Raw genomic sequence first — 25648 nt, forward strand, 5'->3', positions numbered from 1 at the left:
TCTTGTGTGTTAGAAAAATCCTTTCCCAGCATCCAAAGAATGAGTGGCCTAGGCACATAGCACACATGGAGATCCAAGCAGGCTATGAGCAGCATGGGTGGGAGCTGGATGGCTGCCCGCTGCTTTTATCCCTAGAAAGGGTTGATGCAAAAGCCAATTGTATATATCCCTTTGTGGTCATGGGGAGAAGAGGGGAAGACAAAAGGGCCAGGATCATCCTTCCCTACTTCCCTATCAGGACCAAAAAGCAGTAGTGTCATTGTCATCAGTAATCCCTCAATTCAAGAATGACCTCTGCCACAACTCATTAATGGGTTTTGAGATGACTTACGAGTCCAGTCCTTGAGCCACAGATCCATTTGCAGAAGTTGCAGATCTTTCAGCAGGGGAGAACAGGCTACATCCTGGGATTTCTCTCTTTCTTTCATCTGCTCTTGTTTTCTCTGCTGCAAGGGTTAGTTGCTTTAACTCAAAATGGACTGCCACTTGGTTGAGGTTGCAGCACCATTGGGGTTGGTTGGCAGCCAGCTCCTCCCAATACTTGATGTTGACCTCCTGTTTGTTAAGGTATGCCTTCAACGTGTCCTTGTAGCGTTTCCTCTGGCCACTGCGACATCTCCAGCTATTAGGGCTGTGCGAAGCTTTGGTCCCTGATTCGATTTGATAGAAATTCAGCCTGATTTGGTAGCCAAATCTCCAAATCTAAATCGAATCAGAGGACTTTTTAATCTCTCTGAATCGAATCAGAACCCTCCGAATCAATTCAGAGAGATTTGGAAAGATTCAGAGATTCGGACATAGAGATGGCTTTAAATGTTTTTTCTACGTACCTCCATGTAGCAGGGGCTCATGAATGCTGCGATGCTGGGGTGCATGGAGTGTCCCACAGAAGCACAGTGGGGCTCCCCAGCGCGCTCGGCAGCAGACCTAGAAGTAGACTAGAAGCACTTCCGGACCACTTCCGGGTCCACCGGGGAACATGCTGGGGGGCGCCCCCATGCCCCCCGGCTCAGTGATTGGTGCCTCCTGAGTCCAGGGGGGTCACCCGGGGTCCCCTGGTGGCCAATTGCCAAGCTGTGGAGACACGGGGGGGGGGCCCATAGTGCTCCCCGGCAGACCCAGAAGTGGACCAGAAGCACTTCCAGTCTACTTCCAGGTTCGCCACCGAGCACATGGAGGGTCCCCTGCAGTCCTGTGGAGCACTCCATCCACCTTAGGATCACACTGTTCATGAGCCGCGCCTGCTGCCTGCTTTAAAAAACTTTTAAAGCTGTGTCTATGTCCCATTTAGCATCAGATCTTCAGATTCGGATTCGGCCAAATTGAATCAGGGACAGTGATCTCAATCAATTAATTGAATCACTGTCCCCGATTCAGGCCAAATCCGAATTGAATAGGGCCCTCTTCACAACCACTAAGCTGGGAATACAGCACTTGTTTTGGGATTTGAGTCAGGCATCTTCATGCAATGTCCAGTCCAGCAAAGTCAGTGCTTGAGGATCACTGATTCAATGCTGGTAACACTGGCTTCAACAAGGATGCTGGCATTTGTGCTGTAATCTTTCCGTTTGATGTGGAGGATTTTCTGGAGGCATCGTTGGAGACAGCTCTCCAGGCTCTTGAAATGATGACAGTAGGTCACCCAGGGTTCACATCTGTAGAGGAGAGTGGTGATGATGACTGAATTGTAGACCTGGATCTTGGAGTCTTTCCAGAGATCGCAATGAATAAAGGCATACCAAAGCAATTTCCCAAAGGAGGCACTTGTACACTGGATCCTGTACTAGATCTCCTCATCAGTGTTTACTCTCTGAGGCAGGTGGCTACCAAGGTAGGGAAAGTACTCAGCTACTTCCAGGATCTTTCCCTTGATGGTAATCTGGGGAGGGGGGTCACATTCATGGCCTGGGTCGGATAATAGAGCGCTTTAATCTTCTCAATGTTGAGAGAGAGGCCCGAAGTCCAGTAGGCTTCTCTGAAAAGATCCAGTGTCTGGAGGTTTTCTTCAGTTTGCACAAGGATGGCATATGAGTACTTTGGTCTTCGAGCCAAAACAGCCCAGATTGAGGAGCCCTCCATCCGTTCAGTATTCAGTGACAATTCTGGAAGGAAGGCAGTCCTTAGTGAGAACAAGGGTGACTGTCAAAAGATGGAGAACAGTGTTGGAATTTTGATGCGTCCTTTGCTTGACAGCAGTTCGGATGACAACTGGATCTGTCTCTGATCTACTACATAGAATGATCACAGTCATTTGGTCATGGAGAAGCCTCAGGATGTTGATGTACTAATCCAAATCTAGCCAGTACTTTCCACAGGCCTTTGCAATTGATGGAATAAAAGGCCTTAGTAAGATCAATGAAGCCCATATACAGGCCTTAATATTATTCCTGACACTTTTCTTGGACCTGACAGGCAACAAAGATTATGTCAGTTGCCCACAGGATGGTCTGAAACCACACTCAGATTCCTGCAGGACTTCCTCAGGAAAAGGTAGAAGACAGTTAGGGGGATGCAGGTGAGGATTTTTCTGGCTCTGGAAAGGAGGGTGATATCTTGATAGTTCCCACACAGACTTATCTCCTTGAAGACAGTCATGGTGGTGGCATTGTTGAGGTCCCCAGGGATCTTTCTGTTGTTCCAAATTTGGAGAATAAATTCATGGAGTTTCAGTACCAGTTTCTTGCCACCAACCTTGTAGATTCCAGCAGGTATGGCAACCATAGTGTAACTAGGGCAGGAGTGTAACCAGGACAGGGCAACAGCCTGGGGCACCAGCAATGAAGGGAAGCTAGAATTGCCCCCTGGAGCCTCCGCTATGGCAGGGGCAGCCCCCTCCCTGCTCTACCCCAGGCATTTAATGAGCTGACTACCCCTCTGCCAAAAGGGCTGGCTTTCGTTTAGTGTCTGGCAAGAGCTCCTCTCCCATTATGCTGAAGGGGCAATGTGTAGAAGGGTGAAAGTATACAGTAATAAAAGGATCTGAGAAGAACAGATAGAGGCAAAAAAAAGCAAGAGAGGTTGTTAAGTATAACCTCTGGTATGAGAAAATGGTGTTAAAGATGAGAAGAAAAATCAGACCTGCCAGTATAGCATTTTGTGTGTGACAAATTAAATTGGCATTATGTACCTACACATGTACATTCATTTAAGTTTTTGTATATGTGTGTCTATACACACATACACAAAAACCATAAACAAATATATGTGTTGTTATGCAATGCCAGTTTAATTTATATAATGTAGTGTTCAGTTCAGCACAAAAAAGAAAATGTTTATTGGGAACAAAATCAGACACTTCTGCTTTTGCATGTCATGTTATGAGGCATACATCTCTAGAATTCCAGAACATTTCTTAGATAACTGCATAAAATTATATCATTAAACTTTGAAAATTTTCAGTTAAAATGATCAATTTATGTTCTTTTAAGTGCTTTGTATTTTTCACACCTGAAATTAAAATAGGCTAATTGAAAAACTTCACACTTGGCATTTTGTTGTACTTGGTCAAGGATCCGAATTTTAATTTTTTCCATTTTATTTAATGAATAAGATATGTAAAGTAGACAGCAGGCATATTTGGTTTCTGTTTCATAAGCATGTTATGTTCTTACAGTCTTGTTTTGATAAAGTACTTTCAGAAAATACTGTCAGCTGATTCATGGGTAGACCTTCTTGGACTAATATTTTACAGTTTGAAAGGAAATTATTTTACTGCCTATGGATGATAATTCAAATAAAAATATTTCTGTTTTACTTTATTTCCCAGTAAATGTATAAGTGCCACTTAAGTTCTATTTAACCAGCTAGCCATCTAGGTATGATTCTGTTTAACTTTTTTTCCAGAATTGAATTGCCCTTTCGCAACTAAGTGTATTTCCCAGCTACGAATTACAAGTCACCAAGCAAGTGACTTGCATCTGCCATGGCCAAGTATGCTTTACAGCAGTGGTGTTCAAACTTCTTACCCCACGGGCTGGATGGGCAATACCCAGTTCCTCCACAGGCTGGACCCAGCTGGTCAGTCCAGTCTCGTGTGGGTAGTGGGTGCAGCAGGGACCGATAAGGCCACATGAAGGGAAACAGGGAGCATGGCCCAGCCCTGATCCAGCTGTGCAGGGCTTGAGACTTCAACTTAACTATTAATTGCCACTGCTCCCCCACTGCCAAATTTCCCAAGCCATAGGGAACCCTGCAAGCCAAATGCTATGACTTCACAGGCTGGATTTGGCCCATGGGCCAGGGGTTGAGCACCTGTATTCAATAGCAATCCTAGCTGTCTGCAGAGGTGCACAGTGGCACAGAACAATTCTGCTCTATACCCCTGAGCATTTAGCATCTGCCCAGGGCTCAGGTAGTCAGAAAAATATAGTCATGCAAAAAGCATGACTAGCAAGGCTTAGCTACTCATGGCATGTGCTGCTGCTGCCAGTGCATGCCTACACCTTGTGAAAGAGACTCCAGGGGTGTCAAGCAGTTGTAGGGTGAGCAGGAAGTATGAGAGGGGTCATGGGAGAGAACCCAGCCACAACAGAAAGCTAGGTAAAGGGCAGACAGGATATAAATTGGGAGGCAATGGATTAGTTTAGGGACTAGAGGAGACCATAGGCGGACACAGGGACAGGATATGGACAGCTGGGGTAGACAGCAAGGGCAGGAAAAAAGGATGCATCTCGTGAGACGCGAGGGTCAGGGTGGAACTCCTGAGAGAGGACTGGGTGGGGGGAGGCCAGGGAGTGTACAGTGACATGCTCTCCACCCCATTGTATAGGCTTTCCGGTGGCAATGTGCTACCCTAGAGGAACCTCAGCCCCTGGCCATGACCCTGATTTCAGTCCTGTGTGCACCAGTTTCACCAAGGGGCTAAGCCTTTGTGAGGGCTGAGTGTTTGGGGCTACCCCTACAGGTGTGGCTCCTCACCTCCTACTCAGAATGTGCCTGGATGTATTTGGGGGTACTTTGCAGTACTGCCCTGAGAACATGTATAAGATTTTCATGGCACATTATATTCTGCACAATGCAGCTATGGCACGTGGAATTCACCTGCCAGAGAGCTGGACATGGATAAAAGGGGCGAGAAACAGACAACAAAGGAGAGCAGTCTTGAACCCAAGACCTACAAGAACACACACCCAAGGCAACTGGAGGGGATGAAAGAAGAGGCAAAGGATCGTGTATTACTCAGAAAGACATGATAAAGGGCATGCAGATAGTGTATTGAGGAACAAGACAGGGGGACAGTTAGAACCAGGCTAATCTGAGATGTGGATGAGCCTAGTATGCAGTCAAGATCTGGATACACTCCTTTCACGCCAGGTGTGCAGAACAGGAAAATGTCCAGTACTTCAGCCAGGGCTATTCTCAGCCAGGCCTGCACTTCCTGCACTGTCTCCACCTTCTAGGCAGTGAAGTAAACAGTGCATTCTTCCAGAGTCTCCTGGCCCAGTATCCCATTGGAAAGGATATGAGGCAATGCAGAACAGGCATAGGATGACTGCCACAAGTCAGGGGCTATCATTCCACCTCTGGAACACCCAGAATGCATGGAGGGTATATGGCAATGCCAGCTGACGTGCCTAAACCACTCCCTTTATTCTGAAGTAGGGTGATGGCCCAAGGGACTCACCATCCCATGTGCCAATGTTGCTGGCTTGCATATGGCAGCGCCTAACACAGAGGCAGGCAAAATATATCCCACGGGCCAGATCTAGCCCACCAGGCCATTCTATCTAGCCTGTAGGGCTCCTAAAAATTTTAGAAAATTAATATTTATCTGCTCCTGGCTGCCTGTCAAAGATGACAGGAGCCAGGGGCAGTAGGACCCAGGGGAAGTCAGCCTCAGGACCCTGCAGCAAGGCAGGCCTGTCCAGCCCCCCACCACTCCCAGCCCCCTCCCACCCCCCCACACCCCCAAAGCCTCTGCCTAGCAGAGCCTTCTGGCCTGGACCTCAGGGATTTTCCCGCCTCCTTCCACAGGAGACAGAAACTCAGATAAGAATGCTGGGCATGGGAAGGAGGACACAGGGGAGAAGCACAAGCAATTGCCCCAGTCCTTGGGGTCAGGCTGGGCTGGCTCCTGCTGAGTCCTGTGGTCACAGCCATGCAGCTGGGAACCATATAATGCCAGAGCAGCTGGCAACAGGCAGGAAAGCAGGGAAATGGCAGCATGTGTGTGTGTGCATGCATTCATAGGGTGAGGCCCCCACACACCCCACCATACACATGCATCCACACACTTCCTTGCAATGCCATACATGCAGACCCCCACACCTATGCCCCCTCACACACCCCAGCCACCCTCCCCCCACACACAACCCCCCACAAACCTATACCCTCCCCCACAGGTGGAGGAAGAAAATATGATTTGTGGGGGCGAAGCACCAGCAGCAGGGTGCAGAGCCCAGCCTACAGCAGCAGCTGCCTCCACCCCACACACTGATCTGGGGGGCACATGCCTCCTGTGCCTGCCTTGGGGATGCGAGCAGTGGTGGGAGCCCCCATGCCTCTAAACAAGCCATCCAGGCTCCAAGCATCCCACAACCTGCCCCAGGGCCCCATTCACCACCCCTGCAGGGGCCTTGAGCTGCCCCCCACACACCTCTTCCCTCCCTATGCCCCTTCCCATCCACACATTTACCTGCTGCATGCTGCTGCACCCACGGCTGGGCCAGGCTGAGTTTCCAGCCGCCTGCAGGCTTTGACTGCTCATCTCTGTCTGTGCACTCTTCCCCTGCCCTGATGCAGCTGCCCAGAGCCCCCATCCAGACTGCCTGTGTTTGGGGTGGGGACTTAGCCCAATTAGCCCAGCTTTCCACCACCTATGCCCATCTCCCCATGCCTGCCACCCCCCCCCCCCCATACAAGAGTAAGACTTCATTTTAAGGTAGTATGTAAATCTTTTAAAAATCAAATTAATGAATGTTGTAGATGTTTGCTTTTTAGAATATGATTTGGTATTTTTCTGGTTCCAAGATGGCAAAACCCCTTGCTTAAAGGAGCACTTCTAGCGGCTGCCCCCCACCCCAAAGCTGCTGACACAGCCGCTGGTGACTGCGGGCAGTCCCCGCTCACCTCTCACTGCTGCCGACAGCACGGGTGGCAGCTGCGGGTGGTCTTCGCTCACAGCCCACTGCTCACCACCCCTGCATCACCTTCCTCCCCCCCGCCAAGATCGCTGCAGCTGCCTGTAGGCGGTCCCTGCTCAGCCTGTCTTTGCCACCGATGTCACTGCAACCGCCTGCAGGTGGTTCCCGCTCACCGCGACCACACCCCTGCTGCTGACACCACTGCTGCTGCCTGTGGGCAGTCACCGTGCCCCCGCAGCGTTTGGGGGCACATGTCGTTCATGTCTGGAGATAACCTTTGGTTTCCAATGGGGGTGACTGTTGAGGTGGCCAGGCCCAAGTGAAGTGTCATGTGCCCAAAAAAAGCCTCCCAGTCAAAGCTCCCTATACCTCCTGGATACCTTGCTGAAGGCACATCTTGGCCTGTTCCACTTTTCTGGACAGAAGGGTCTGTCTATGGTCTACCCATGCATCAGAGCTGCTGGTGCACTAGGGTGGTGTGCACAACCCTGTCTCACATGAGCTTCCTTGATTGCTGGGCCGTAAAATGATTTATGACCTGCAACTCCTGAAGGAGGGGGAAAGCTGGGGCAACCATGGCAGGTATTGTGTTACCCCTGCTGCCCTTGGGGTGCAAATGAACCCATAAGTGCTCTGGCTGTTTTACTGATAGTGACCAGGCTGCAGCATGGCCTTTTAAGAGGAGCTGAGAGCTGGGTGGCCAGTCCCCATGTAGCCTAACATTTACAGTACAACCCTGCAGGCTTAGTCAGTGCAAGGAAGTGGCCCCTACAAGGCTAAGACTACTAGCATGGATAAAGTGCAACAGAATCAGCTGCAGCACTAAAAGTGCCACTTTACACATCAAACCTGGTTATTGCACTGGTAGCAGCATAGCAGCCTGGAGATGGCTGGTTGCCTGACGTGGAGGCTGTTCAGATTCTGTTCCTCCCATAGTTACTGACTGCTTTCAGCATTAACTGGAGATAAGGAGCTGTTGTGCGCAAGTGAGTACATCTGCCTGGACTATGTTTGTAAGTGGCCTCTGGAGGTTCATTACAATAAAAAGGCTGACTGGTGAGACATGCCTCCTATCTCTTGAGGGTGCACATTTTCCCTGCCACGCATGAATGCCACCATTAGAAGTACCAAGCTGCAGAAGTCTGTGTGGCTGTGTTCAGCTTCTTTTTATGTGAAGCACAGGTACAGCAGATCTCTGGAGAGCTGCTGGGTCCACCAGAAGTGGCATGTCCTTTGGAGTCAATCTGCCGAGCTGCGCTGGGAGTGTGCCCTGTAGGGTCAGAGGGGTGCCTGAGGATTGTCAAGGTGGCCGGATGCTGGGATGAGAGAAGAGGCATGGGGAGGGGTTGGTGGGGAGAACAAGGGGTTCCCCTCTATGTAGGTCTGATGTGCCTGGTAGCAAGGATCTGTGTATCAGCATAGGTACATGTTGATGGCAGCTACAACCCACCTTCAGGACTCCTCTAGAAAGATAAGGTAGCTCTCCAGCAAAAGGTCTCTCAGGACTGGGACCAATCCAAAGGGAGGGCAACCATGTTTCTCCCCCCATGGGAGATGATACAGTCTTTCCACTCCCTGAGGAGGTGGTCTCGTCCCCCATGAGTCTCTTGAAGAGCTTCAGGGACCCTTGACTTGCTCAGGGATGAGACTGAAAAACCTCCAGAATAAAAAAGGGTGGATCCCTTTGTTGCAAAGAGTCTGTGGAGAAGTGAAAGGGTGGCCCAGGCTATAGTGCAGCGGTGTCAAAGATACAGCCTGCAGGCTGGATCATCTGGTCTGCAGTGCTGCATACTGATTACAGCATACAGGCCCCAACCCCATGTACTGCATGAAGCATGAGGTGCTCATCTGGTGGAGACTGCACGCGGTGCAGAGCCAGTCTAGGGTGTACACTATATGCGGTGCCTATGCCAGACTGTCCCTGCACACTGGATCTGGTACCCATCTGGATCAGGCCCATAGCAGAGCCACCCAAGCCAGATCCAGCATGCAGAGCTGGTTTGGCACAGCCACCGCTTTAAGTGTGCACCCCAAACCAGCCCCATATGCTGAACCTGGCTGGAGCTAGCATATGCTGCAAACTGGATCTGGGGCCAGTCCATATAAGATCCATAGACCTGCCCTGCATACCAGCTACAGGGCCAGTCTGGCGCATGCCCTAGACATGCCCCAGCCTGGCCCCACGTACCACATGAGTTTGAGACCCTGCTATAGTGGACCATGTGGGACAGAACCTCTCCCTACCCACCCTGCTGCCCAACAGTCCCCTTCCCTCACCCTCAGTAGTGCCTGAGCTCTGCCTCAGCTGCTGTGCATATAGTTTTTGGAGCTGAAAACTAGTTTTCTTGTCCTTATCTCCTCAGTGCTCTAAACAGATTTTAAAAAGGATACCAAAAAGCTAATGAAGACTCTGCTCTAGTTGAATGGGTAGTGCAGTTACTTTGAAATCCACATTTCCCTGGTTCAAGTTTCATCTGGGAAGGATTACTCACAAGGGAAGAAACATAAAATGAGAGCAATCTTTCACTTGACTTTAACACACTTGGTTATCTTCCTGGCTGCACTTGCAACACCCCTGCTATTCACCTAATTTATTCCTGCAGAATGCATTTATCCATCTGCTGTTCTTGTGTATATTGTTTAATTGCAATATTTCATTTGTAAGTTTGTAAACAGGTGTGCCAGTAAATAGATGAATAGCCACAAAAAAAAAAAAGATTGCTTCTCCTGCTGCTGCTTGATACGGGCAGTGAGCACTGCTGTTTGTGCAGCCAATCCAGCACAAATTTAATCAAACTTATGAGCTGAGCAAATCCCCAAAGGCTACAGATGCTGGCTCTGCAGCAAGCTGACCTGTAAAGAAGAAAGGTCAGCCTCTCAGAGAAGTTAGCCCCACTCCCCAAAACCCCAGAGTTTTCCTTTCTTTTTTTCTTTTTTCTCTTAAAGAGCAACTGTGATACTTAAAAGAAGAAATTTTTCAGCAAATCACACATACATCTTGAAGACCAGAAAAAAGGATCTCTGGAATTCTTCTTGATCTCTAGGGGTCTAATTTATCTAGTGGTAATACCAAACCACTCTCCACAACCTATATTCTGATTGGACAGACTGTATGATTTCATTAAAACTTTTCCTTGTTATATAATTTTGCCTAATTACATATGAACAATATAATGTCATGATGGTTATTAAAATGATCCAAAATTCATATTTGGACTAAGCATGCAACTTTCTGCTCCCAGAAAATTAAATGCTTTTGGGTTTAATGAAGAGAGTTAATGACCAAAATGTTTACAGTCTTTAAGAACAAAAAAGTACTATGAACAACAGTTACAGTTAAGTTTGCCACAGAAAATCTAAGGATCTGTTTGACTCTGAAAAGCAGAGTCAGTACTTCCTTATTAAACATGTCTGTTCCATGTCTCGCCTTCTGATGTTCGTGACAAATGTTTCTCTCTGTTCTATATTCCTGTTAGCCTTGAGAGCCAACACAGCTGAGAGGGAGGGATGAATCCTACTTTTTTCTGTATAATCAAAGTAATTGTTTACAAGGATCCAGTCAATGATACTTGTGCAAAGCACACTGAGCAACAGCCCTCCTAAAAGAAACTATCTCTTGATAAGGACAGTTTAGCGAATGAGCCACCTGGTTCAGTCTTTTTAGTTAAGAATCCAAAATTTGGAGCCCTGAAGCTTTCTCCACCCCAATTATTCTGGTTTCACAGTGGGGTACAGAAACTAGTTGTTCTGTCTGATTGTCTTTTGGCAGTGGGTGAGGATCAAGTATCATCTGCTCTCTTTGTTGCTAAAGCTCACATTCAGATGTTGACTCCATTAGGGTAGATAGCAAAAAAAGAAAAAAAAACCCTTTTGATGCACAAAGGCCAGGACTTCATCTGTTGACTCTTTTGTGATCTCTGGAGTGGGTAGATGAGTAATTCCATCCTTTTCTTTTTGAGAACATTATATGTCAACATTTTCTAAAGCTTTTTAATTTTTGTTGGCCTTCAAAACACTCATTTTGCTTTATTTTTTGAAAATGTACACATTTTTTTCCCCAAAAGTTTTATCAATCTCTTTTGAGGACCAGCCAGAAGGCATGAATTTTGTGGCGCGAAGATTTGAAGGTCAGAAATTTGATATGGAATGAAACCAAGACCTTTTCTTCTTTTTTTCACAAAAAGGCAGCCCCATCTTGGAATACCTAGTAGCTCAATGATTAGAATATTTACCTGGGATAGGGATCCCTGAATTAAAGAGCAGACATTTGAAGCTGGGTCTCCCATATCTTACAGGCTTAATAACAATAACTACAAATTCTAGGTTGTTGAATCTGTGAGCTGAAAGAGGCACAGGTTCTAAAGAAATAAATGTCATAACTAATGTTTCACTTGCTATTCCCCCTCCCCCAGCCCTGATTTGTACTGTCCACCCAAATGTCATGCTGCCTTCTATATGTGCAAAAACCATATTTGATGGTCAAAAGAACATAGTACTTAGAGGGTTTTAGAAATGAGTTCCGCAGATAATTCTCGATTTTTATAAGCTCTCAGTCAATTATTACTTTTCAAATCATGTTGGAAAATAGTTTTCCTATTTCTTTAATGTTATTATTATATATCATAATGTCTATTTTGTACTATCAGCATGCATTTATTAGTTCATAGCAAACCATACCTCTGTTTCTCCTCGTTCACTTTGATTTCTTCTGATAATTAGGAATAGAAAGGCACCTCATTTTTATTCTTACCTGAAATAAGGCACATTTTAAAATTCAGTATTCAATTATTTAAATACAATAGCAATATATTATAATGATTAGCGGCATGGTATCTTGATAAATTCATTCATATATGTTAATGAGAATATGAAAGAGGTATGTGGAATTAAAGTTGCTGTTGGAATTTTTGTCCAGAATCGCTTGCTGCATATTATGAAACATGGATTAAAACTTAACCTTAATCCTTTTCTTGCTCTGTAGTTGGGTTTGGTAACACCACCCATTATAAAGATTTTCTGAGGTTTTTCATTATAAGGCACTGTTATCTATACATTTACCAAACTAATCATGCTAGTGGTTTGAAATATTGCCTGCTGAAGGGGAGCCTCTGGATCTTTTTTTTGATTTCAGAAGTTAGGAAATAAAATCTTGTTGGGAGTTCTGAAGTTGAACAAAATCCCATTTTCTTTGAATGGTTGTAGCCCCCCATGCTGTGGATTCAAAACCTTGAAATTGGGTAAGGCGGTGTTCCTGGACTACAGTGAGCATTGTTGATTTTGGATAATGCATGGGCTAGAGGTCCTGTGGAAAAATTCTTCGTGACCATGAATTAAAACTGTCTCGTAAACCATCTTCAAGAAAGAGAGGAAAGTAAAACTGGCAAACTACAGGCCCATCAGCCTGACCTCTATCCTGGGGGGAAGGTCTTGGAAAAGATTATCTAAGAGGCCATCCTTAACAGACTAGCTGACAGCAATATCCTGAGAGATACCCAGCATGGGTTTGTTGCGGGTAGGTCTTGCTTGACCAATCTCATTTCCTTTTATGACCAGGTGACCTATCACCTGGACAAGGGGGAACAGATTGATGTCATATATCTTGACTTCAGAAAAGCCTTCGATTTGGTATCCCACGATCACCTCTTGGCAAAACTGGCTAACTGTGACCTTGAACTCACCACTATCCACTGGCTGGGGAATTGGCTCCATGGTAGGACCCAGAGGGTGGTGGTTGATGAAAGTCAATCATTGTGGTGCGCTCTGACCAATGGGGTCCCTCAAGGCTCTGTCCTAGGGCCTATACTTTTTAACATCTTCGTCAATGATGTAGTGGTGTCAGAAGCAGACTGGCCAAGTTCGCCGACGACACCAAACTCTGGGGTAAAGCATCCACACCTGAGGACAGGAGGGTGATCCAGGCAGATCTTGACAGGCTCATGAAATGGGCGGATGAGAACCTGATGGTGTTTAACACTGAAAAATGCAAGGTTCTCCACCTTGAGAGGAAAAACCTGCAGCATACTTATAGGCTCGGCAGTGCTACGCTGGTTAGCACTACAGATGAAAGGGACTTGGGGGTCATGATTGACCACAAGATGAACATGAGTCTTCAGTGTGATGCTGCAGCTAGTAAAGCAAGCAAAACGCTGGCTTGCATCCATAGATGCTTCTCAAGTAAATCCTGGGACGTCATTCTCCCGTTGTACTCAGCCTTGGTGAGGCCGCAGGTGGAGTACTGCATCTAGTTTTGGGCTCCACAATTCAAAAAGGATATGGAGAAGCTTGAGAGAATGCAGAGAAGAGCCACGCGCATGATCAGAGGTCAGAAAAACAAACCTTATGAGAGGCTGAGAGCCATGGGACTCTTCAGCCTGGATAAGCACAGGCTCAGGGGTGATCTGGTGGCCACCTATAAGTTTATCAGGGGTGTTCACCAGGATCTGGGGGAATGACTAGTCACCAGAGCTCCCCAAGGGATGACAAGATCGAACAGTCATAAACTGCTCCGTGACCGATTCAGGCTGGACATAAGGAAGAACTTGGCATGTCCTGGGGCAGCCCAGAGCTGTAGTTTCAGGGGAAGTCCTGTTCAGCTCAAGGAGAATCTCTAAGGGATTGAGCTGTAAAATTCAAACAAGACTATGCTAGGCTTGTGTAAATCACCGTTTCCCAAAGATTTATAACGTTGAAAAATTTGAGCAGATTTTTAGCATATCAAAAGCATCCCTGATATCTTTGTATCAGGTACCTTCAAGAAAATTTCAAGTCCCTGCTCCAATCATGAGGGTTCTAGCTTTTTTCAACAAAAATGTCACCAGAATAATGTGAATTGAAATAATTTCAATGTCATTGTTTCATGGATGAAATGTTTTTTCAGCAACAGCAGAACCATTTGAGCTACATATCATCAAAAATTGTGATCCAAAGAGTTAAATTTCAACAAAGGTTTCCTTTTCCCAGACATCCCTTTTGCTTTCAGGCTCTTCCACATCCTTGCTTCCTTTTGCCCCTTTTCATCCTCATTCTTTCCCTGACTTCCTCAGACCTCTACTTCCTTCTTGGCTCTCCTAATATGGCCCTTTGCTCATTTCATTCATCCCCCTTGTGTAGTTTTCTGGTTTGGAGATAGTGGGAAGATTTTTCAGGAGGCAGTTTGGGGAAACTGTATTGGTATACAGCAATCATTCAGTGATTACAGGACTTGTAAAAGTTTTGCTTTACTTGGCTTAGTTCCAGCTGCCTGTGAACAGCAAGAGTTTCACAGGACTTCATCTATATTCTCTGTCTAGGAAACACAGCCCACAAGGGCACCTCTTTCTTTTCAAACCAAAACTTAATAGCAGTAACACTATTCCCTCCATGTCCCATGTGACGGGCATTTCCTTACCCTGAGTTGGGAGCCATATCATGAAACAACTCCATCTGCTGCTTGTGCTAGACTTTGACTTTGAGCTCTGCATGCCTTCCTGGCTTTGACCTCTTTTTGTATAGTATCCTAGATTCTCTCTCATGCTAAGATGTCAGCATTGCACACCCTCTGTAAGTGGTCTGTGTGGAGTGGGTAACTTCCATTGCTTTGCAAATTTAAAATGCTCTGTCTAAAGCTAACTCTAGATTTTCCAGTAGCTTCCTAAGTTGTATGCTCCATATTCCAATCATGATCCAGTTTCTCACTGGGGACTCTGGCCCCTAAAAGTGCATGGTTGACTCTTTAGCCTCAAATCAGTCATGAATTTTTGTGTAATTTCACCTTCCTTCTGTATCTTCTAATTTAAACGCATTTTTCCTATGTTTTACTTTTATGTATGTACAGTCTCCTCAAATTTCCATACAACACATAGCTGCCTCTGCCTGAGTTAGTTGAAAGCCATTCAATACATAAAATACTTCAGAACAAGTCTCTATCAAAAATAATTGCTAAGACTTCTTTCTGGGTGTCTTTCTTTTTTGCTGGCACAGATTGCTTTTGGATGCAGTGTGAAACAACTGTTCAAATTTTATCCACTTCTTCCAAATTTCATTTCTCATGAAACTTTTAACAATTCTGTTTTTCCACTCTGCATATTTTCATAATTTCCTTTTTACTCCTGGCACCATGTAGAGTTTAGTGATTGTTCAGAGCGTATGGTTCTTTTGGTTCTTTTAACATATCTGCTTCATTCGGTGACTTGTTCCAACTGGCTGTGAATGCAAACAAGAGCTTCATAGTTCCCTTCCCATACTCACTCTTTGAAACATTTGGCCTGTAAAGCACAATCCTCCATACTACAATAGATGTGTGTGCCTAGCTATAGGGGAAGTGGGAAAGGAGCCTGGTAGAGATGGGGGAAAAGAAGACCCAGCTTTGAACATTGATACCTCTGTGCTGTAAGGACTCCTTTTATGCTTGTGCTTCAGACACCCCCCTGCATTTTGGTGCATGTTAGAGCTGAAATAGTATTGCTATAAACAGAAGACGATTAGGAACCTTGCTACAGACCTCTTCTTGGTACATAGCCCTGGCCTCTGTGCATAACTTTCCACCTATCCCATCCCACCACCATTTCCATGTATATTTTTGGCCTCTCCTCTAGACTGCCACTGAATTCACCTTTATCCTCTTGCAGAAGCCCTTTCCGTGTGTCATCCTCAGTCACGCCTTCCATGCCACCCACACCATCCTGCTGGCACCCACCTCATACCCTCCAGTCTTCTTTCAGACTGTTATGGAGTAAAAAAATGTATCAATTTCCCTTCAACTACAGCAGTCAAATTCCACTATTTCCTACCTGGAAAAGTTACAGTTTAAGTTAGTCTGTGAATTTTGGAAAATTAACATCTTTGTTTAAAAATACCCTGTATCCATGATAGATATACAAAGAAATAAGCAAATGATAAATTAACAGGCCAGGTTCACCGTTTCATTTCATTAGCTTGTCATGAAGGCCATTGAGAGGTTTTTGTTAAGGATCTCCAGACTCTACATAGCCTGTTGTGTGAATCCCTCGAGGCCAGGCTCAAAGGTAGCATCTAGAGCAGCTTCTCAGACTCTAAAATCAGGCCTTCAAGATGCAGCACTCCTTGTGTTTCCCCCAGTTACCCAGAAGTGAGCTTGGTTTGAAGAGGACCTTACCTTGTTAAGGGAAGTAGTGCTCTTGGGTGTCACAGATGATGGAACAGGCAGCACTTCTTAAACAAGACCACATTTACCAGTAAGCCACAGTAGGGCAGCAGAGTCCTTGTCTGAATGCTTAAACCAAATGTTAAGAGTTCATGGCAGCAGGTAGCCATGCTTTCTTTCTTCTTCTGAGGATGTTTCTGTGGGTCTTGCCTGCTTCTTTGTGTATCTGTGCATTTCTTTGCAAGGAACTCACTCACACTGGGGTGTCCTCAAAGTGCCTCTAGGGCTCCAGAGACAGCAGAAAATCTCCAGGCAATGGGGCCTGCCTTCAGTGGCATTTCAGCAAAGACATAACAGGACAGCTCTACACCCTAAGCAGCGTCAGCACCTGGTGTAGGGCAGGCTGCTCCAATGGCAGTGTAGCAACTACCCTCCCTCCCCAAAAGACAATGCCCAGGGATGCTGTGTGGTCACTTCATCTCCCCCAGGTTACTCAGGGTAACTATCCTTCCCCCCTCCCCCCCCCCCCAACACACACACACGCACACTTTTTTTTTTAACTGAGACATGTTTTCACTGTCATAAAAAAAATCTTGAGCTGGCATCCCTGTGTGACTGCAGCAATGTTTTTATACTCTGTTGCCCCCATACAGGGGTCCCCTACTTATCCCACACCCTGATGACATCCCCCCACTGTACTCTCACCATGCTTCCCCAAGTCCAACCTCAGCTTTACTCTTGTTGGGCTTGCTCCCCCTACCCATTCCAGCATGGTCTCCCATGTCTCTACCCTACTCACAATCCTTTCTCTCTGTCCTGGCCACAAGGAACCATGGAGGCTCCAGTGAACCAGAAAGCCCTGACTGACACTTCATTGCAGCATGCCAAGCTGCATTTCTGCATAGACACCAGGTGACACTGCTTCTGTCTCTCTGTCTAGCAGTGATGTGTGAATGCAACCTCATTCAGGCAGCAAATCTTGAAGCAAGTTCAGGGCTTCTTACTTTGACAAAGGCTCAGTTATTTCTTATGGATTTTATGGAAATTTTAGGCTGTTTTTTTTACAGACCATCCATAAACGTATGGGCAGTTGGCAATCTGGGTTTACGCTACTGCACATCATATGTAAATTGTTCCACTGTATTCTTGATGACCTGTTCTGCAGAGCTGGACCAGCTCTAGAGAGAGACATCTTTACTCCCAGGTCTAGTCCAGGTCAAAGTTAGACATTTTTTTTCAAAATAGTAATAATAAATGTAGTAGTAGTAGTAGTAGTAGTAGTAGTAGTAGTGAAAACATATTACCAGATACTAACTACATTATTATAGATGAATTTAAGAGTGCTTATTTGCAACTTAAGGATAAAAAAATACCAGAAATAAAAAAACTATTATAGCTATTCCAAAAACAAGGCCTACAAATTAAGGAAATTCAGAACTAAGATTAACCATAAAAGAAATCCAAGCACAATGAGGTAGGGAAATGGCTGCTGACAGCTGCCAAGCTGCCTTCACTCTCACCTATAATAACACCATGAGGAAGGAAAAATAAATATCTTTACAAAACAGCTTCATACCATCAGGAACCACAAGGATGAAAATGCATTCATTTTAACTGTACAAGTGATGGAAGGGCTTTGCAATAGGACACTTACATCTCATTTGTAGTACTAGCTGAATGCAATTTTTTTTGTCTGAGAACAGGTGTTTGTGTGGGGCAGGTTATGGGGGTGAGGGTGCAGGCATACATACGCATCGCTAGGAGTTCCCCACGTGTGCATATACTCACACAGAAATGGTTCTTCTGGGTTAAGGAAAGGTGAAGATGATGCAAATCTTAGTTACGAGATGAGCAGTGCTATATAAGTAATAGTTGAAGTGCACTTAGCAGCGCTGTTTAACTATGAGAACCATAAAACAGCTAAGCTGTGAGCCTGCTATTTAGTGATATTATATGGAATTCTTATAACCCCTTGTTATCTATAATTAGATATAAAAATGAGTAAAGGTTTTACTGGGTTGTTGGTTGTAGCCGTGTGGGTCTAAGGACATAGGTAGACAAGGTTTTTTGGGTAGATGTGATATCTTTTATTAGAACAACTAAAGAGTTGGAAGAAAGTTCTTTGCGAGCTTTTGGGCACAAACACCCTTCTCCAGGCATCGGGAGACTTCTGTTGTTCTGTGTTCTCCAAGGTGGAAAAGAAGGTAAAGTAAACAAGAAATCTGTGAAAATGCAAGTGAGTGGAAGTTTGGAAGACAATGTGTAGAGATAGGAAGGGAGGGTGGGGAAGGGAGGAAAATGTGTGAAGGAATGCATGTGGTCAGCTAGAGGCAGGGAACCTGGTGTGTCAGATGTCAGGCAGGTTGTAATGTGTCATAATGAATCTATGAATCCAGTGTCTATATTAGGTGCATGAATTTTTGTATCCAGTAGATTGATGAAGTAAAGTTTGTAGGCTCATCTACGAAAGGTGTGTTGTAAGGTCCCTTTGAGGATTAGAACTAAGAGATCGGAGGGGGAGTGATTGCCTTTTGAGAAGTGTGCGCCCACAGGTAATTAGTAATATCCAGCCAGTCAGTCCAGCCAGAATTCAGCCCTACTGACCATACTCAATGGATGTGCACAGACGTGTGTGGGCAGAGCTGAATTCTGAATTGTGCATAAGTGCCCCACACTATAGCAGTGAAGCTGCATACATGCCAGTTAGGATTAGCCTACAGTATTCAGGCAGTGTTACAATTACAATTACTTTGCACATGCTTAAAATTACAGTACCATGCAAGAAAGGCTCCAGGTGGTAGTGACATTTCCCAGTTTATATATAGGTAAATATCACTAGACCAAATAATATCTTTAAAGCCAGGATAAACTTACATTTTATTAAATAACACAAGTTATTTGTAGGCAGAAAAAAAATCCCAAAGGCACAAAGTAACTAAGTTCAGACATCTACTAATCTTAGGGTGAAGTTGCATGTTACACTTACACCATACAAAATCTGTGGTATATCAAGTAGTGTTAACCATGTTGTGAGCAGTCACATGTTAAGAATTAATACTGTTTCTTGCCTGCACATTTCTGACTTGCCACTAGAGGGCTGGTGAGCAGGAGTATGCCTAAGAGCCAGGACACCTGGGCTTTATCCCTGCTCTGGGTGGGGGTGAAGGGCTGAGAGTGGTGCATCCTGGGATGCTGGAGGACTACAAATTGCTTGTTTTATCTCCTTGGAGCCGACTGAAGTTACCCTAACATGAGTTAGGTAGCATGGCCCTGGGTTAACCCTTGCCTGAAATGGCATGACTTTGAGACTCAGAGGACACTTAGCACGAGTTAATAAGCTTGAATGTGGAGAAGCTCAGGTTTTAAGTGTCGTTAGTATGGTATAAGCGTAACGTGTAACTTCACCTTTATTCAGGGAGCCTTGCTAGCACTGGCACCCATTAGTGCATGGAGTAGTTGCCTAAGGGAAGTAATAGGAACTCTGTTACTTGTCATGTTATGTTGTGCTGAGTAATTCATTCAATGTGCTCTAGTCAGGGCCACATCTCTTCAGGGCTTTTGTGATCATGTGAGTTTTGCTTTAGACCTGAGGTTCACATGTATCTGTTACTCTCATTTGGTCTTTTCAGACCATGAAAGAGCAGTAAACTCATGGTAAATCAGCCTTCTATGTTTGAAATCGGTGTCCGCTTAGAGCAGTGGTTCTCAACCTTTTTAACCTCAAGACACCCCAGGATAGACTCAAGGCACCCCTCAGAAAATGTTATCTCTTAGTTTTCACTTGTCCTTGCCTAAGCAAAAGTAATACAGTAATTCTTCTGTTGCAAAGAACTGAGAAAGATTGCAGCAGGGCAGGATGGTTTTTAAACTATGGATTCCCATATGAAATCTCTAGATTTTTCATGTGAATCCTAGGTCAAGTACACCAGAAGAAGCAGCACATTAGTTCTACCAAACTCCGCAGCATCTGTATAGATGTGGTACTTCAGCAGGGTTTTTTTGTGGTTTTATATAAAGCTGATTCAATCAGCTATTAGATAAAAACACCATAAAAGCCCTGCTGAAGCACCCAGTCTGTACAGACATTAGGCGAGCCGTGTCCAACCAACACAGTACTTCTTCTGGGCATGCGCTGAGCTAAGTGGGGAGGGGGGCACCTGGAGTTTAAAGTAAAGTATTTGGAGGTTTTTTATGTCTGTAAGCAACCCTTGATCATACATGTAACAGTGCTAACTTTGAGTGGCACCCTGTGGCACTCTTGAAAGGATTTCAGGGCACTTTAGGGTGCCTCAGCACTCTGGGTGATAATCACTGACTTTGAGTGAGCAGTGATTATTATATTGTGTGCTGTCTCTAATCTGGCCACATTAAAACCTCATGCTCGCTAGAGGGATTGCATGGTGGAGTGAAGAACCCTCCCCCACAACCATTCCCCCTGTCTTCCAGGATTTAACATGCAGTGTACTCTTTCACACTCCCTGCCAACATGCAAGAAGCAGAAGAGCAGCAGATGTATACTAGGAAATTCAATTATTCAGCAATGCTCCTTTATTTTGTGGCATGCCATCCCTTAATCTGAAGACAAAAAAGTAGTTGCACAGCTGGACAAAATACATGAAGAAACACGCATGTAAAAATAGCTTGTTTTGTTTTTCTAGATTAGCAGTAACAGCATGAGTTTTATTGAACTAAATAAGCAAGAGAATAACAGGACTTCTGAATTGGAATTTTTTTCCATGGTACATTCACAGATGTGGAATTACAGGATTCAGAACTGATGAAACATGAAACTCTTAACAAAAACTCTTATTTGAACCAAGTGTACCCAGGACTATACAGGTCCCTGGCTATAAAGATAATCTCACCCTTGCCTGAGAAGGAATCAGCTGCTTAACGGGGATTTTTCCACTCTTCTTTCTCTGATTCTTTGTTACAAATAATAAGGAACACTCTTTGTTGAAAACTAAAAATGTATTTAATTAGTTATAATATGAAATATTCCAGATTCTATAATCCTGTTGTGAAACCTGTTATGAATTGTCAAAGGTTTGAATGAATGTTTTGTTAAAGTAATAGGGATGGCTACTTTGTAGTGATTAATAGAAATGGAAGCTCATTTTTCTTCAAAAGGATCATTCAGTTTCCTCACCAAAAAAGTATAGAATCTCTTTTTGGTTTTATCCATTCATGAAAAGAATCGATGCTCTAAATTGTTTTATTAATAAATAAAATAATACATGTATTAATACATAACCTTTGTATGTGTTATCATTTTTCAGGTAGCAAAATAATCAGTAAGATTTACAGCATATTAAACCCACCAAAAAACATCAGTAAAGATTGAAGAGTACACTGTAGTTTCTATTCACAACTCTGTAACTTCCATAAAAAATCTGAGATGACAATAACTTTGATAGCCACAAGCCGCAAATTCCTATGGTATCAATGCTATTTTTAATGTATAAGCAGAGCATACTCTAAGCATAGAATGTAATTTTTTTTTTGCCTGTGTTTTTATTAACAGGTGTGTGTGCAACATAGACTGCAGTGGATACAGTTTTAATCCTGTGTGCGCTTCTGATGGAAGTTCCTATAACAATCCATGCTTTGTTCGAGAAGCATCATGCCTGAGACAGGAGCAGATTGATATAAGACATCTTGGTCACTGCTCAGGTAGATATAATTTTGTTCTTCAGTAGAATTGTGTCTTCTGACACAAAGAGCTTCAAGAGACCCCTTTTTGTATTAAAATTGGCTGATGTAGTTGTCAGAAAAATACATTTCCCTCTGTTTAATTTATGTTGTCCGTCCGTCCGTCCCCCCCATCCTCCCCCCCAATTATTAGATTCAGTACATGGAAAAAGTTTATTTATAGAATCTAATTATTGGAGGATTGTCTTAAATTCATCCCTACCACCACTGTAGCAGGGAAAGTAGTGGTAAGGGAGCAAGTGGTGGGGGAGGTGTTGGGGGAGCAGGTGCTGAGGGAGGCACTAAGGGGGCAGAAACTGCCAGTGTTGGGGCAAGGGTAAGCAGGGGGGAGAGGGGAGTTGGGGGGCAGAGGCTATGGCTGTGGTGGCAGTGAGGACCAAGGGCCCAAGACTATGGGGGGGAGAGGAAGGGGATGCAGAACCAATTGGGAGGGCAGGCAGCAGCTGCCTGTCCCCTGCCACCTTGTACTCAATTCTAAGATGAGGGCCTTTTTCCTTATGTTAAATGGGGGGAAAAATCATCTTGAAATCAAGCAAATATGGTAGTTCCTCAAAAATTATTTCCTACTATTTTATCAAATGGTCTGGAAAGAAATACTTGTAAACAGATATATTTTTATGAATCTATCCTCTAGACACAGATGACATTAACTCAGTGGGAAAGAAAGATGATGGAATGCAATATCGACCAGAGGTGAAAGGTATTGTCTTGATAATTGTGCTGATATGTTACGTTTTCACATATATGGAAATAAATCACAAAGCTTCTTTCTCATCTGCTTTGAAGCATTCATTCTCTCAGAGAGGCATTTGACCACTTTATTTCTTACACCACTATGATGCCATGGCTGGTAAGCAGGAAGTATGAATACATTGTGAATCTGCCTGACATGCTGCCCTAAGAGACTGGACAACTCCTTTCCATGTTTAACACCCTCTGAGTTGCTATGGAGATGCTTTAACTGTCTCCAAGACAATAGAACTGTATGTGTTGTAGAGCCCCCCTGCTTCCCTTGATCCCTTCTGAAAAACTGGTTCCATGCCTATTGCTACAACTCTTGAACAGCAGTAACTGAAGTATTTTAAAAGGTTTTCAACCATGTGAATGGCCCAGGTCCTTCAATTCTGCCTTTCATTTATTTTATTGGTCAGTAATTTACATATGTTAAATTTAACAGCTTTTTAGATGCCAGTGTGGACAATGGGAACACTGTGAGCCTCTGGTGAGGAGAAAGGCACATAGGAGCATGAGTTTTAGCTTCTTGCTTGTGAGGTGAAAATGAAGTGCTGTGCATGTGTGTGCACATGGAGAATAGAGCAAAAAATTACTGGGAAATGAAAGACCAACTGCATTTTCTCAACTTCTTTGAAAGAAAAGTCTGTCTCTATGAATATGCCAGCAACTTCTAGAAGCTGGCTATCTCCCCAGGGCTGTCACTAATTTGCAGAGTTTTGGAGAGACCCCCCCCATCTATGGTGCATTAGGCTGAGGAGGCCATTGGTATGTGTTTGCTGCAGGGTAGGACCATGCCAAGAGTCTTGACTTCAGTGATTTTCTACTAGAATTCATCTCAGCTCTGCTGAGAACCACCATGTACCTTCCATCCATCCCTCTTACTATTAGCTGCTTCCCACTGGTGCAATGTCCTGTCTTTCCAACAACACAGCGGGCACATCTACACAAGGTGCTAACTGCACAGTAGCTGAATAATACTGTGCATTAGCGTGTCACATTACCAACAGTGCTAATACACTACTGTGCAGAATATTATTAGGCTACTGTGCAGTAGCTTCACTTAAAAGGTGTTCGCCAGCACTACTGTGCAGTAAGTCCGGTTACTATGCATTTCTTTAGTATAGAAATAATCAAGTAAATAAATGTGCATTAACCACTATGCAATAGCATCTCATGCAGACATGCTCAGCAAGTGATTAGGGGATGGATAGCCTGTATTTAGCAATGAGAGTTGGCTTATTCTAGGTCTAGAGTTTAGAGACCGCATCTACACGAGCAGCAGACTGCACAGTTGTTATTGTGCAGTCATTTAGTACTTGCTTATACACAGCATAAGAAAGTACTAAATGTCTGTGCAGTAACTGGTGTTACTGCTCAGTACTGTCACTGCACAGTAGCTCATTACTACTGTGCAGTAGTGTCACATCATCATTAGTGTCTGGGAATGCTACTGTGTGGTAGCAACAACCTACTGTACAGTGGCTCATTGCTACTGCACAGTAGCATCTCGTGTAGACACAGCCAAAGAGACTTTTTCTGAAAAGTGAGTTTGCTACTCAGGTGTTCTGGCTGATCTGTGATCTGCAAGGGACAGAAAGGTAGAGGAGAAATTGCTCTGAGAAAGTTAGGAAGTGGGGGAGGGTTCTTTGTAGGGAAATGTTGAATGGATGTGGGGATAGGCAAGATACTCAGAATGAGCCTTCTCTTCCCCACAACCTTGGTACACTTTACTGTGGGTGAATATTCTAGTCCTCGGGGTACTGAGAGTTAACTTTGGGATAAAAACAGCTATTGTCCTGATCTGGTGCTAGACATGAAGGCATGTGATACATTTCAAGTTATAAAAGTTATAAAACCATTCTTCTATGTTGCATTAAGAAACTGATCTTTGCTTCACACTGGCTGTCAGAGGTCCATCCCCTCAGATATCTCTGTTCCAAGATTCTAAACTTTTTTCCCACCCCAACCTTTTTTCTATTCCAATGTCTTATAAAGTGCCCCCAAATGTACCCCCTTCCTTTCTGCTCCTGAGTCATCCTTCTGTTTTCATTCCCTGGTTCTAACTGTTCTCTTCAGTCCTATTTCTTTTGATCTTATCCATCCATCTCTCTCTCTCTTTATCATCTGATTGACTTCCCATCTGGCCCTCTTATTTAAAAAAAAAAGAATCATATCGGTTAATGTTCTGGTTTTCTCTATATCAACTTGTCCCCAGCAGCGTAATGACACGGTTGGGCACTCAGGGCAGCTGCCACACACAGGAGTAGCAGTGACTTCTGGTTGCTACCACTGTCTCTGGCACAAATGCATGGTGGTGGCAGCAGCTGTTTTTTTCCACCTTCCTCCCCGACAAGTCAGCACTCAGGGCAGCTGCCCCAGTCATTCTGTCCTAGTTGTACCACTGTTTGTCTCTCATGCCCCTGAATAATATATTCCAGTCATGGCTTTGTCACACATTATATATTCTTTTGCAGTATTACCTGCTGATATACTGTCTTGATACATCCAGGCGATTAACTGAGGTTGATCTACTTTAAGACTTGCTTGCTCAGTTCACTTTCATTATGGCCACTTTTAATAACCCTGGCACAATTTTCATTGTTAAGTATTGGAATCTACAAAACTGTAAAGAGGAATTTTTCACATGGATCTTCTACCAATAAGCTGGGGGGGGGGGGGGGGGGGGTTCCCTTCACAAATCATTATCTACAGGTAATTGGAATGTTTGGGCATCAATATTCATTTCTTTATGGCAGCGTCAAAGGTATCAATTTGGGCTGATGCCTTATTGTATAACAGATATATAAGAAGTCACATTTGATTCCTATTGAACAAGCCATATATCCTTTTATTTATTTTTGAACCATAACCTTATCCAATAAGCTTCTGATTCCTTCGCCACTGTTTTAAAAGGGACTTTCTGTCTAGAGCAAATTAGAAAAATAAATCATCTTTAAAAAAAAAGTTCCTTTATCTAATCATTATCTCTTTTCCTTTTGCTATTATTTCAAATATCTGC

At 44.3% G+C, this 25648-nt stretch overlaps 1 protein-coding gene across 3 annotated transcripts in view; it reads left to right on the plus strand.

Annotated features, from left to right (window-relative positions):
- TMEFF1 (transmembrane protein with EGF like and two follistatin like domains 1) overlaps positions 1-25648 on the plus strand; it is a 245486-nt gene that overhangs the window by 210466 nt on the left and 9372 nt on the right. For all 3 annotated transcript variants that reach the window (XM_019491111.2, XM_059724477.1, XM_059724478.1), the window contains 2 exons: positions 21707-21855; positions 22529-22594. In XM_019491111.2, the coding sequence (XP_019346656.2) occupies positions 21707-21855; positions 22529-22594 (215 nt within the window). The remainder of the gene's footprint in view (positions 1-21706; positions 21856-22528; positions 22595-25648) is intronic.

The sequence above is a fragment of the Alligator mississippiensis genome, chromosome 3 (assembly GCF_030867095.1).
Source record: "Alligator mississippiensis isolate rAllMis1 chromosome 3, rAllMis1, whole genome shotgun sequence".
Lineage (NCBI taxonomy): Eukaryota > Metazoa > Chordata > Crocodylia > Alligatoridae > Alligator > Alligator mississippiensis.